The sequence below is a fragment of the Parambassis ranga genome, chromosome 4, assembly GCF_900634625.1.
Source record: "Parambassis ranga chromosome 4, fParRan2.1, whole genome shotgun sequence".
Lineage (NCBI taxonomy): Eukaryota > Metazoa > Chordata > Actinopteri > Ambassidae > Parambassis > Parambassis ranga.
Window position 1 is genome coordinate 24584157 of NC_041025.1, and position 14267 is coordinate 24598423.

A 14267-nucleotide genomic window follows, 5' to 3' on the forward strand; every position below is an offset into this window, starting at 1 on the left:
TACAGAGAGACACAGAGACACACAGAGACACACACACACACAGAGACACACACAGACATACACACATACAGAGAGACACACAGAGACACACAGACATACACACAGAGACACACACACACAGAGACACACAGAGACACACACACACAGAGACACACAGACATACACACAGAGACAGACACACATACAGAGAGACACACAGACACACACAGACATACACACAGAGACACACAGAGACAGACAGACACACACACACACAGAGACACACACACACAGACACACACACACACACACACAGAGACACACACAGACATACACACAGAGACACACAGAGACAGACACACACACACACACAGAGACACACAGAGACACACACAGACATACACACAGAGACACAGACACAAAGAGACACACACAGACAGACACACACAGACACACACACACACACACACAGAGACACACACACACACACACACAGAGACACACACACACACAGACACACACACACACACACACACACACAGAGACACACAGACACACACACACACAGATCAAGACACAGAACCATTAAACAGTCCACTCAGTGTTTCCCATTAAAAGTCGCCCTGGAAACATTTCCCTCTCTGGTTTTGTTGTGTGTGTTGTTTTTTTGCAGTGGGTGTGTGTTGAGCTCTTCAGGCCACCGTACACTGTAACATGTGGGACAAAGGTCATTTTTTCAGAACAGCCTTTTTCATGGGGCTTGTTTCCATGGTAACCCACGACCCAAACCATCCTCTGTTCACTACATCTGACCAAAATGTGAAAGAGGCAGAAAAGAAACTGTGATGTCTCCTCATGAGCGTCCTGGAGGACGGACTCTGTACGAGCAGCAACAGACCGTGAGACAAACACGTGAAGGTTGAGACTTTATTCCAGTTCAACAAACACTGAACAGAAACCTTTCAACAATCAGAGTGTGACGTCACACAGGTGTGTTACAGAGGCAGGCTGTTGCCATGGTAACAGCCCTCACTTATGGTTGGGGCTCAGAGCTGCTGCGTTCCACTTGGAGTCGTCTCCCTGGCTGACCCCGCAGTAATAGACCGCCGCGTCGCTGTGCTCGGAGCCGTGCAGCAGCAGCGCGCCGTCGGCAGCAGCTGACACTCTGTCAGGACGCACGGCGCCGCCGTACTTCACGTCAGACGTATTGGAGGATCTGAAGGTCAGGAGCAGCTCCAGGCCCCGCCCCGCTGCCTTCCTGTACCAGCTGAGGGTGGAGGGGCCCGCCGGGGCAGCAGAAGTGGTGTTGGTTTGTGCATCCAGCAGGGGGCACTGCAGGGCGACATCCTGGCCGACTCTCACCTGGACGATGGAGGCCGGCAGAGCGGCCGGCAGAGCGGGCGCGAAGAGCCGACGACCTTCAGAAGGAAGTTTATTATAAACATGAAGCAAAACATGAACAAACCTACAACACAAAATATTAACAATGAAGAACACAAAGTGAGGATCGAAATAAAATCTGAAGGTTTAGCAGTGCTGAGTGTCTCCTCTGTTTTACGATGAATTCAGTCTGTTCAAACAATGTGACTCCTGGTCCTGAATCATAGTTTAAGTCTGGCTCCACTCAAACACTTCACTCCACGTTTGAGTCCTTCAGGCAGCACGCTGCGTTCTGAAGGACTCTGACTGAAATCCCCTCAGAATGTCCTGAACTGTCAAACAGCTCTGTTTTCCTTTAATGACAGCGTTTAGAATAAAAGTGACATTAATGATGTAAAAACTCACCGCAGAGACAGACGAGGACCATGCAGAGCTGCAGCGACGCCATCATCAACTGACGGAGGAGACACATCCTGTTGTTGATGGAAGCAGCTGAGCGTGCACCGACAGAAAAACATCAGCAGCCAGAAGTATGTGGACGCCCAGTCTGTCTGGTCCTGAGGTGTCCTTTAGTAACTGCATTGATCGACTGTTCTGACATCATTTGAACATGAACATATTTATCATTTATTACATGAGGAGTCAATGAGCTCACGTCTGACTGTGCAATGAGTTTAGAGGTGTACAGTGTGTTGTTTACCAGCAGGGGGTGCTCTAACTCAACCACAGCCCCCTCTGTTACACAGAAACTGTCAGCAATGTGCAGCCGAACTCCTGTTCACCTGTCAGCTCCTGCCATTAGCAAGTGTTCATTCTTATTAGCTTCCCAAATTAGGTCTAAACATGTGCCCGTTAGCCTGCTAGGTCCTGTTTGCTCCTTTTACTTCCTGTTAGCTTCTGATGCTAATGTTTATATCATTTCCTCTGTGGGAGTGTTGCTGACCTCTGACCTCACCTGAACTCACAGCACTTCCTGTGTTTGGACAGAGGAAACCAGGTCAAAGGTCGGCTACTTGTTGGCTTTTGACCACGTCAGAGCGACTGGATGAGTCCTTCTAGAATGGAACGGAAATTATGCAATTTCCCCATTGTGGGACTAATAAAGGTTTCTTAATCTTATCATTGATTATTTCCTTTATGATCTAATATACTTCTATTTACAGGGAAAGAGATCAATTACTACGTTAAGAATGTGTCTTATCATACATATATAGTACAGACTAAAAGTTTGGACACACCTTCTCATCAGTGTTAATTTTGTTGACGAATCATTTTCGTCATAGTTTTCGTTAACGACCTTTTTTTGCTGATAAAAATGAGACGATAACTAAATAAACACTAACGCACGGTGCCAAAAACGAAGACGAAATGTATTGACACTTTCGTCAACGAATAAAAACCAGATGAAATTATTGATGGAGACCAGATCCAATCAGAGCAGACTTTGTTTGTGGAAGGGACGAATCAGGAGACGGCGGCAGAGAGCCAATCAGAAGTGATCTCTCTGTGTAAGGACGTTACCCCGCGATGCTGGAAGAAGGCGTCCTCATGCATGGTAACACAACACAGGAGAAGAACACACACACGGACACGTTTGATGTCAAGACAAACAGGACGGTTCAAACCGTGCGGAGCGACTATCAGCGGTAAAAACACAACAAACCTGAAGCGACGTTTGCAGACGAGTCATCTTAACTTCCGTTCATACACGTGACAAAATCTATAAATGAAGACACTGCTGATGGTTTTACAGCATGTGACTGTTTCTAAGTCACTGAAGTGTTTTGCTGTAGTTATGGAGGATTCATGAAGAAGGTCATGACTGAACAGTGTGTTCAGGGAGAGCAGCTCACTGTTCACTGGGTCTTTGTGAAAAGGTCATAGCAATTAAATAAAGAGGTGTTTGTTTCAAATAACAAGTTAAAGCTGTGCCTGTTTTATTGCACTTCAAACCTTAATTATTTCATGAGAAAATATATATCATAGAATTTTAGTCACTAAATCCACGGCAGATTTAGTGACTAAAACTAGACTAAAAGTTAAAAGTGTTGATGACTAAAATGTGACTAAAATCAAATGACATTTTAGTCACAAGACTAAAATAAAAACTAAATCAGAAATTGCTGCCAAAATTAACACTGCTTCTCATTCAAAGAGGTTTCTTTGTTTTCATGACTATGAAAAAATCCCACTTATTAAACCTGGTCCTGTGAAGTGAAGACTTCAGGTGACTACCTTGAAGCTCAAGAGAATGCCAAGAGTGTGCAAAGCAGTGATCAAAGCAAAAGGTGGCTACTTTGAAGAACCTAGAATATGACATATTTTCAGTTGTTTCACACTTTTTTGTTATGTGTACAATTCCACATGTGTTAATTCATAGTTTCGATGCCTTCGGTGTGAATCTACAATTCATAGTCAATTTCATAATTTCATAGTCATGAAAATAAAGAAACCTCTTTGAATGAGAAGGTGTGTCTCATTCAAAGAGATATAAAATGGGTTTTTTCTCTTGAGGTTTAGGTAAAGAAATGACCTCAGAAACTAATTGATTATAAATCAGGTAAACATGTAGATGATTTGTATTGGAGGACTCTGATTGGCTGTTTGGAGGGGACACAGGAGACGCTAACTTCCTGGTTGGACCACAGAAATAAATCATCCCTGCTGCTTTGTACTAAACGGTTTTTATCTGCAAGTGATGCCAGCATGTTGCCATGGAAACAGGACCTGTGCACTGTTTTTGGATCCCGGGCCTCATTAGCACAGATATTTGTGTTTTTTTTCCACAGACTGGAAACAGGTCCCTTATTTTCCACTGCATTGTGTATTAAAGAGGCTCAGGCTCCCCCCGTCAGGCTCCACCCTGGTGGGGAGTGGCAGGTCGGGGTGACACAGGGGGCCTGGACTTGGACCTGCCCGGCTCCTGGCAGGAGTGTTTGGCTGTTTCCAGGCGCTGCAGGGAGTACAGCTCCACCCCTGACCTAGCCCTCAGCCAATCACAGTCCACACAGACAGAGGGGCATCAGTGGGTGTGGCCTATCGACGGAGGAGGCGGGGCTCGTTGCTGCCAGCTGTGTGCCAGCAGCTGGCAGCAGGTCAGGAAAGAGTGAGAGCTGCAGAGTGAGGCGAACTTTCTGACTTATTCCTGTCTGCTGCGCTCTAACTGCTCTAACTGCTCTAACTGCTCTAACCGCTCTAACGTTTTCTTACTTTACTTTCTTTAGTTTCTGTTTTCAGTTTCATTTCTTGGCCTGTTTTGTAGTTTGAGTTCATTTCGGGTCATGGCTGTGAGGCTGGGAAACAGAAACAGAAAGCCTCAGTGCTCTCCACACACACACACACACGTTTTACACATAAATGAAACTTTCCATGTCAGCTGTGTGTGTGTGTGTTGAGTGCAGTGAGTTTCCTGTTGATCACTGCGTCCTCTGGGCTCGATAACATGCAGGCGAGAGGAGGGTGAGGTTTGAGGTGAGGTAAAGGAAGTCTGTGTGTGTGTGTGTGTGTGCAGGGGGTGTGGCTGAGGTTAGCCGTCCTCCTGTCCCCCTCTCTGGGAGCCCCTCCCTGTGTCCCTGCCCAGCCTGAAGGGAAACTCCAGCTCAGTTCAACCTGACAGACTCACCGAGAGCAGCTCGTCTTCATCGTCTCCATCCTCCTCCTCCTCCTCCTCATGGCGGCTTCTACCAAGTCCTCCGGGAAGGCCAAGAATGTGGTGATTGCCCTGCTGGCGCTGTGGTCCATCATCTCGCTCGTCATCATCGTGGTGTGGGCCACATCTCCGGACCTGAAGAGCTCGGCTCAGTGCCGGGCCGAGCTGCAGGAGGCGACGGAGAAGCTGGAGGGGGCCAAGGTGGTGTTCAACAAGAACAAAGTGGCCCTGGAGGAGAAGGTGCTGGAGGCCAGGGAGGAGCAGGACCGGCAGCGGGACCAGATCCTGCTGCTGCTGGGACGCCTCAACGCCACCAACGTCACACTGGAGGAGTGCCGGCAGGAAACTGTGAGTGAGGAGCAGAGTTTACTTCAGACTAGAAACACACTCAGACGCTCAGAGGGCAGGAGCAGAAAAACCACACACTCAATAATCCAGGATGTGATCAATAATCCAGGATGTGATCAATAACATGATCACATCCTGGTGATTCATAAAAAACAGAGGCATTGCTCTGATGATCAGCTGGTGAGTCTGAATGTGTTTCCACAGTCGCTCCAACAGACTTTTATCTCTGTGAAGAATTCCACCTGCTCCACTGTGTGTGTCTGTGTGAGTGAGTGAGTGTAAGTATGTGTGTGTGTGTGTCTGTGTGTCTGTGTGTCTGTGAGTGTGTGTGTGTCTGTGTGTGTGTCTGTGTGTGTGTCTGTGTGTGTGTCTGTGAGTGTCTGTGAGTGTCTGTGAGTGTGTGTGTGTCTGTGTGTGTGTGTGTGTGTGTGTGTCTGTGTGTGTGTCTGTGAGTGTCTGTGAGTGTGTGTGTGTCTGTGTGTGTGTCTGTGTGTGTGGACATGCAGGAGGACTTTACACCTTGTCACAATGACGCAGGAAATGTTGTGGCTGATAAATGTCGCCGAGGCAGGAGAGTCAAAATCTGCACTTCCTGCATTGTCCACCTGAGGGCAGCCTCCAAATCTGAGTCTTATCCATAGACTTCCATGTTTAAAGTTTACCACAGACATGTTCTGGTTTGGACTCTGTTAGGGAGTGGTACAGGTCTTAGAATGAAGCGTCAGCCGTCGGCCAATAAGCAGCTACCAGCAGATCGATGTGTGCATCAACGCTGTTATTACATCAGTGTGGAGGTTAGCATAGCTTCTGTCTGCATTAGCATCCCTTCACCCCTGCACAGCAGGAAGCCTTGATGTAAACACAGACCCAATCAAAACTCATCATTGGAGTCATGGTGGGGAGAACTCCACACAGCTCGCATCATGTTAAGGGACCGATCAGCCGCCCTGCTTCCACATCACCCGCCTCATGGCCACTCACATGGGCCCCCGGTGTCTGTGGATGCTCTCATTCATCCAGGTCCGAGAGTTTAGATGGAGGCAGCTGAAATAAATATGAAGTTTGATGAGCTCACAGGTGTGATGCTAACACTGAAGCGTGTCAGCACAGAGAGGGTTAAATAAAGTGATGTTTCATCGTAAATTCAAACGTTTGTATTTTGAAGGCTTCTTAACGCACTGCAAAACATCCCAGCATGCATCACTGTGAAAACTGTGATACATGCTGCATGCCTCCTCCTCCTCCTCTTCCTCCTCCTCCTCCTCCTCCTCTTCCTCCTCCTCCTCCTCCTCTTCCTCCTCCTCCTCCTCTCTCCTCCTCCTCCTCTTCCTCTCTCCTTCACTGTTTCCATTTTGGGACTCGTTCCCTTCCCTCCCAGCAGACTGACTGTTTAAACTGAGGAGACGTTTTGTTGCTTCCCACATTTCCATATTCTCGGAGTTGTTGGAAAAAGTGACTGTTTGCCTTTGCCCCCCCTTCCTCCTCCTCTTCCTCCTCCTCGTGTGGTTCCTCCTGACTCCTCCTCCTCCTCGTGTGGTTCCTCCTGACTCCTCCTCCTGCTCCTTCACCTCTGCTCCACTGCTCCCCGCCCGTCTCTGACTCAGACAGTAAGAATCTCTGGACTCAGGACAGATCTGTGTGCTGTGGGGAACCTGCTGACAGAGGTCTGACCTGTGTGTGAGCTTGTAGCAGTGAAGACTCCAGCGTGGTCTTCATCGCTGAGAAATGTCCTTTATAATAATAATGTTGTAGCAGCCTGGACAGAGCGGCACACTGATCATGAAGAGTCAGAGTCAGCTCGTCCTCACAGCACACAGGAAGCTTTACTGCGGTTAGCTGTGACAGAGGTGAAAGAGTGTGTGGTGTCCGGTGTGATCAGCGTGTGTGTTCTCACAGCATGTGTGTTCTCACAGCGTGTGTGTTACCGTTTCTCTGAGAACAGCAGCTAGAACTCACAGTGACAGTGAGGATCTCTGGGTGTGTCAGCGCCGCTCGGTTTTCTGTGACTCATCAGATTCTGCAGGAATTCCAGCTCCGTCTGCCAACATCCAACTATTCTTCATCTTCATGTTTATGGAGGCGCCATTTTTATGGCTGTGTGCTTAAAACGTGAAAGTTGTTGCTGCAGATGCTGAAAACAGCCACGGAGGACGGGACAGGACGTGGGACAGGAGACGCTCACTCAAACGTGGTTCCTGAGGTTTCGACATGCTGCTCTCACCTGCCCCTCGGCATGCTGGGACACATGTGACAGTTCAGACACCATTAGCTGGTAGTTTCTAAATGTTTTAAACCCGTCTGTTAGCATGCATGCTACAGTCTGACCACACTGCACAGACAGAACTGCAGCATCCCGTCACGTGAGTCGCTCAAACATCTGCACAGACTGATCTGCAGTGTTCAGGGGTGAGTGGTGTTGCACAACACATCACGTGACTACATGATAATCAGAATATGTGCTGTAGTCTGCAAAAACAACAACAGCAGAGCTGCGTCTGTGTTTCACATTAAAACATGAGGCTTAGATTCAAGCTCCTGCAGGCGGCCGCTTGACATGTGACAGGTCACAGGAAGTCAGAGCAGCAAACAGGCGAACCCTCAGAAAGAGGCGCCGTTACCTCGGCTTCCTGCTGAGCAGCTGCAGGACGCCAGCACGCCGCAGGTCAGAGGGACGCTCACACCAGGGGCTTCCAGGTTTCTCCAGAACTGGCAGGAAAACTTTGCAGACTGTCAAACAGAATGTCAGGATGCTTTAACAACATGAACCCAAACACACTCAGACCACACGTGACGTCAGACCATCCATACCTGACACTGTGTGAGGTCATCCATGCTGCTGACCGTGCTCCTGACCTGAGCTGAGCCCCGCTGAGGCCTGACAGCCAGCAGCCTCGCTCCTTTCACCTCAGGCCTGCGTCCCCTGAAAGGAATGCCGAACAGACCCGCTCCCACTCCCAGACCTCTGAGCGGCTCCTCGTGTCACCGCGTCTCTTGTTATGATGCTAAATATAGCTGTTAGTTCATGTTAGTACCAAGTGTTAACCAATATCTTAGCGAGCTGTTTGTGATGCTGCACACAGCTGCTAGCTAAAAATATTTATTTTATTTATTTATTTAGCTATTAATGTTAGCTAACTATCGTTGTTAGTGACGTAAATACGTCATGTTAGCAACCCTCCTTGCTAACATAGCTACTCGATGAGTACATGTATAATATTAAACGCCTTTTGTGATGCTAAATATTAGCTACTACATCCAGGCTAACTCCTTCTCTAATGTTAAACATAGATGCTAGCTGTGCAAATATCTGGCGTTAGCAAACATTCATGCTAACCTCACGTCTGCTAAGTGGGCGGGCCGGAAAATGGCTTTTGACACTGAGCTAATGGCTAAGTTAGCATCACAGAGCGCGTTAGCTCAGGTACTTGACGTGTCTCTGTGCCGTTACCACGGTTACGGGTCTGACCCGGGGGTGTGTTTGTTTCGTCCCGCAGGTGGTCCTGAACGGGAACATCAGCGCCCTGCAGGAGGACATCCAGCAGCTGCTCCGGCGGGAGGCGAACCTCACGGCCCAGCTCAGCCTGAAGGAAGGTAGGAAAAACTCCATCACTGCCATGAAAGGAGACTTTCTGCGGCAGTCACACGGAGGTATTCTGGGCTGCAGCTTCCCCCCTCTGTTACCATGGCGACATGAGTCAGAGTAAATAAATACGCACGATTGGATGGTTAAAAAAAACAGCAGCGTGGTGTTCAGTGGAGGAGGGAGGCAGTCTGCTCCACACACCACAAAGAAAGTTTGAACATGACTTTACAGGAAGCTGTGATTCAGTAAATAAAATAAAGACAGGAACAGAAAAGAGATCAGAGAGAGGGAGAAGATGCTGCAGCGCCTCAGTGTCGATGCTGTGTGTAGCTGCCAGGTTGTGGGTTCAAAGCCCAGCTGCTGTGTCTGCTGTGTGCTCTGGCTGGTTGTGGAGCTGTGTTGTTGGTCGCCGGTGTGTGTTGCTCTGTGGGCTTGGTGTGTGTGTGTTGCTCTGTGGGCTCTGTGTGTGTGTTGCTCTGTGGGCTCGGTGTGTGTGTGTGTTGCACTGAGACCCGGTGTGTGTGTGTTGCACTGAGACCCGGTGTGTGTGTGTTGCTCTGTGGGCTCGGTGTGTGTGTGTGGACACTGTGGACCCGGTGTGTGTGTGTGTTGCACTGAGGCCCGGTGTGTGTGTGTTGCTCTGTGGGCTCGGTGTGTGTGTGTTGCACTGAGGCCCGGTGTGTGTGTTGCTCTGTGGGCTCGGTGTGTGTTTTACTGTGGGCTCTCTCAGGACTGTGGAATGTGGGTTTCCCTCATGACACGGGGGTCACAGTGCTACGCTACCGGCTCAGAGGGAGGGACCTCACACCACAGCTCCACATGTCACAGGCCGGCAGGAAGCCTCCTCATCAGTGTCTGTAATGAAGATCCTGGCCTCAGGGGGGCAGCAGCGGACAGACAGCTGCAGGCAGCAACATTCATGTTTTATTAAGTTTCATCCATTTTATTATTTATTGATTTATTATTGATCTGTGCGGGTTAGAAACATTTCAGTTTGATTTTTATGAGTTTATGAAGATAGGTTTAACTTCCTGTGTCAGAGGAAGTGCTGCGGCCTGTATCACTTCCTGTTTTCTTGTGAACAGGGGACAGAACAATATCTGTTATCATCTGTTCTTTGGCTTTTAGTTTACGTGCTGTGTTTCAGTTATTCTGAGAAGTCAGGACGCGTGCAGCGAGCGCTAACATCTGTGAGCATCACACAGCGTCTCTGTAGTCACAGCCAGTGCAGGTAAAGCAGGAGGATCGGTTCCTGGTAGCAGGTGAAGCGCTGCTTTCTGCCACATTTCACCCAATAAGGGATCAATAACTGAAGCAAAGATCGTCCATGAAGAGGCAACACTCTGTCCAGGAGTCGCAGCCTGGGATCAATACCGGCAGCTGCTCAGGTTATTTGGATCAATGTGTTTGTGGTCACAGAGATCAGTGACCTGCTGAAACATGAGCTCATTGTTTTGAAGGAACGTTTTCTGTGAGTAAGCCTCTCCAGCAGCAGCGAGGCCGGAACAGTGGCCTGATGGGAAGTGCAGCCTGTGATGAAGGTGACTTCCTGCTGCCAGCGGTCGGGGGGGAAACGATACATTCCTGTACGGAGCTGATATGGAAGAAGCATTGTGTGAGCGGGGAGCCGCCCGACACATCGATGACTGTGTGGAAGAAAGCAGTCAGAAACAAGAGCCTGCATCCATCTGTCATCCAATCAGCTCCTTCCACAGAGAGAGAGAGACAAATGAGGTGAAACAGGTGAAATGACCTCACAGCTTCAGAATCCAATCAGGTGGCAGGACGCAGCGACCTCCATACAAAACAGTCCAGAGAACAGAAAACAGAGCAGCTGACATCACGCCTCACTTACAGCAGCGATAAGACGGGACCTTACCTTATATGTTAGTGCAGCAGAGCCAGGTCTGACCGCAGAGTCCCAGGAGGGGCCAGCTGGGACAGAACCCCACAGACCAGAGGCTGCAGCTAGCATGTAGCAGCTAGCATGTAGCAGCCAGCATGTGTGTAGAGGACTGTTGTGTCTCTGTGAGGACAATATGAGCATAAAGACACTTTGACTGAAACAAACTGATCAAAGCAGAAAAGTCTTCATGAAGCAACAGACACAGAACTGACAGCACTTCCTGACTGGACTCTGATTGGACAGAACCGACAGCACTTCCTGACTGGACTCTGATTGGACAGAACTGACAGCACTTCCTGACTGGACTCTGATTGGACAGAACCGACAGCACTTCCTGACTGGACTCTGATTGGACAGAACTGACAGCACTTCCTGACTGGACTCTGATTGGACAGAACTGACAGCACTTCCTGACTGGACTCTGATTGGACAGAACCGACAGCACTTCTGACTGAACTCTGATTGGTCAGAACCGACAGCACTTCCTGACTGGACTCTGATTGGACAGAACTGACAGCACTTCCTGACTGGACTCTGATTGGACAGAACTGACAGCACTTCCTGACTGGACTCTGATTGGACAGAACTGACAGCACCTCCTCACACACACTGCTGCACACCTGAGCTGTTACATAGAAATAAGCTTCACCTCCACCAGCGCCCCCTGCTGGGTGCTTCAACTTTTCATTCTTGAAGTGCATCCTCAGAGCCTCTCAGCAGGGGGCGCTGTCTCAGTCTGACATCTTCCTGTTCTGTGTCCTCAGACCACATCGAAACGCTGCAGCAGAACGTCACCCAGGCCCACCATCAGACCGAGTCCTGCTTCAGCCTGAAGGCGGTGGCTGAAAACCAGATGCTGGCAGCTCAGAGTCAGACCCGAGCCTGCACGTCCGACCAGCAGTACCTGCAGAGGAAGCTGTGAGTCCGGCGGCCGTGAGTCCGTCACTCTGTCAGTCTAACCCTAACTTAACCCACGACTTCCTGTTTCTGTGCCTACAGGCAGAAGTGTAAAGGTGCTGAGCCTGAAGCCCCTCAGCCGACGCACCAGGCGGCCTCCTCGCCGTCCTCCGCCGCCACGCCCCTCGCCTGCATCCCCGTGCTGACGCTGCTCGCCTGCCGTGCCCTGCACCTGATAACCTGTGAGTACCACATCTGTCCCTGACACCACATCACAGCTGAACACAGGCTGCACCTGAACGCAGCACTGTGACACAGTCTAAGATGTCTCTGTAAAAAGTGTGTGAGGACTGTGAGAGGTCTGTCCTCTGAATGAGCAGAGCTCCACCTGGTGGTGGGAGCTGATCACTGCAGAGAGGACATGTTCAAACATTCAGATTTAAAGCAGCACACACACCTTCATCTCACTGAGTCTGACCTTTAGGTGGCACTCACGCTGCCATGTTTGTGCTTTCAGGAGTCGGCCGGCGGGCCTTCGATCCATCAGTGAGCACTGCGGCCTGGGAGGGGGCGGAGCCTGGATCCAAATAACGACTGCTGTACAAACTTCCTGACTGCGCAAAAAAAAAACAGGTCGCCATGGAGATGCTGTTATACGACCAATGATGGACACAAACTCCACAGCTGAGACGTTCACTGACCGTCAGACTCCTCAGCTTCACTGCAGCTTTTTTACATTGTAGTTCACAAAGACAAACTTCCTAAAGTCCTGCGTCAGTCTTCAGGACGGCGTCCTCGCACCCTAAGACCTGACCCGGGTTCCTCAGAGCGTGTGGCTGTTTCTGCTGTTTTCTCTGCGTGCGCTTCTTTTTGCTTGTTAAGACGTTTGGATGAACTCACGGCTGCTTCTGACGCCGCAGGGCGACTTCTACAGGCTTTAACTGAAGTATCAGATGCTGGAGGGTTCAGGGAGGATGTCTTCATTTGAGTAATAAACCTGAGGAGTCTCTGAGACCGCCCCGTGTCCTTTGTCCTACATTCATTCAGTGTCTGATCAGTGTCTCAACTCCTCTCTCTTTAACATGGCTTAGGAGGAGCCACTCCGCACACCCGGTCTGAGTCCAGACCCCGGAGTCCAGACCCCGGTCTGAGTCCAGACCCCGGTCTGAGTCCAGACCCCGGTCTGAGTCCAGACCCCGGTCTGAGTCCAGACCCCGGGTGTGTGTCTGTGCTCTGTGGTCCTGCAGCTCTGAGTTCAAGCTTTTATTTTGGTAGTTTTTAGCTTCCAGCAGTTTCCCAAAGCAACAACACTGAAGTCACTCCCCCCGTTCTTTATGAAGGAAACATAAGTTACACCCTGATGGTTATCCGGTGATGTAGACCAGACTCTGACATAAAATAAAAGCTCTCACACACGAGTGACTTTTTAAAAACCTGCTTTTATTCTGTCTTTTGAGTTCTACACACAATTGAGGACACTGAAGTTACAGACGCTTCCTGTGGGACACCCACACAGCTTCCCGATCCGCGAGCCTTTCCGCACCGCACACTGCTCCCCTGCATCGCACTGACACACACAGAGACACACACAGACACAAAGACAGAGACACACAGAGACATAAAGACAGAGACACACACAGAGACAGGTTGAGCTGGTGTTTGTCCCAGAGGATGGACTCATGCAGAGACTTACAGCAGGCAGCCAGCCCAGCTTCTTCTCTGATGACGGCAGCTGTTTGTTCCTCAGCTTCTCCAGAACTTCCTGCAGAGCTTCGATCTGAGGAGGAAACGTCAGTCTGACTCAGGCAGGATCAGCACAGAACCAGAGGCTCCTCTGAGCTGATCATCTTGTTCTCATGAATCCATCACCTTCCATCCATCCGTTTAAACCGTGGTCGGCACTCACCAGCTCCTTCTCCTCTTGTGCCTTGATGCCGTCGTACTCGGGCGATCGCTCCTCTATCAGCTCCTCACAGCTCCCCAAAACAACCAGCAGCCAGCAGGAGGCGCTGAGGAGCAGCATCCTGCTGCTGACCATGGTGCTGACGACTCGGACCCGACTGACGCTGACGAGGCTGGAGGAGGACGGGACGACGGCCAGAGGACACCGAGGCTCTGCGTCCGTGGAGGGCGGTTTATAGAGGCGCTGCTCTGACGTCACCACGGCAACACTTGTTCAGAGATAATGAGGCCATCAGCCGGCTCACCTCAGGGTCAGAACCTCCGCTCCGTCAAACAGGAAGAGACGGAAGCTTTTTCATTTGAGGCTGACCCGTCGGTCAGATGTTTAGTAAGGAGACGCGGCCGAGACAAACCTCCAGGCGGTCTGTCCCACTGACGAGACGAGACACCCAGAGCGTTCAGAACACGCTCAACATGAGTGGACTCACTATGGGAGCCGGCCTGTAGCGGACTCTGGAGGACCCTGCAGAGCAGCCGGACAGGAAGCGCTGGCTCTGCAGGGTCTCTGTGTGTCAGCGCTCACGTCAGAGGGTCAGCAGAGGTCGGAGTCTGTCTGCAGCTTC

General features: G+C 50.1%; 3 protein-coding genes across 3 annotated transcripts; 1 reads left to right on the top strand and 2 right to left on the bottom strand.

Moving 5' to 3' along the window:
- Window positions 1-1008: 1008 nt before the first annotated feature.
- Window positions 1009-2002, bottom strand: LOC114434652 (T cell receptor beta variable 12-5). The gene is made up of 2 exons (XM_075353398.1): window positions 1765-2002; window positions 1009-1397 (listed from the first exon to the last, which is right to left on the bottom strand). Exons 1-2 carry the CDS (start codon window positions 1829-1831, stop codon window positions 1009-1011), a joined length of 456 nt encoding a protein of 151 aa, XP_075209513.1. The 5' UTR covers window positions 1832-2002.
- A 2768-nt stretch (window positions 2003-4770) lies between these two features.
- LOC114435188 (uncharacterized) lies at window positions 4771-12758 on the top strand. Its single transcript, XM_028404816.1, has 5 exons — window positions 4771-5356; window positions 8851-8947; window positions 11610-11763; window positions 11845-11984; window positions 12260-12758. Coding segments are annotated over exons 1-5 (720 nt in total). The 5' UTR covers window positions 4771-5029; the 3' UTR covers window positions 12262-12758.
- A 403-nt stretch (window positions 12759-13161) lies between these two features.
- Window positions 13162-14253, bottom strand: LOC114435190 (cocaine- and amphetamine-regulated transcript protein-like). Its single transcript, XM_028404818.1, has 3 exons — window positions 13649-14253; window positions 13436-13519; window positions 13162-13309 (listed from the first exon to the last, which is right to left on the bottom strand). Exons 1-3 carry the CDS (start codon window positions 13778-13780, stop codon window positions 13202-13204), a joined length of 324 nt encoding a protein of 107 aa, XP_028260619.1. The 5' UTR covers window positions 13781-14253; the 3' UTR covers window positions 13162-13201.
- Between the last annotated feature and the right edge of the window lie 14 nt (window positions 14254-14267).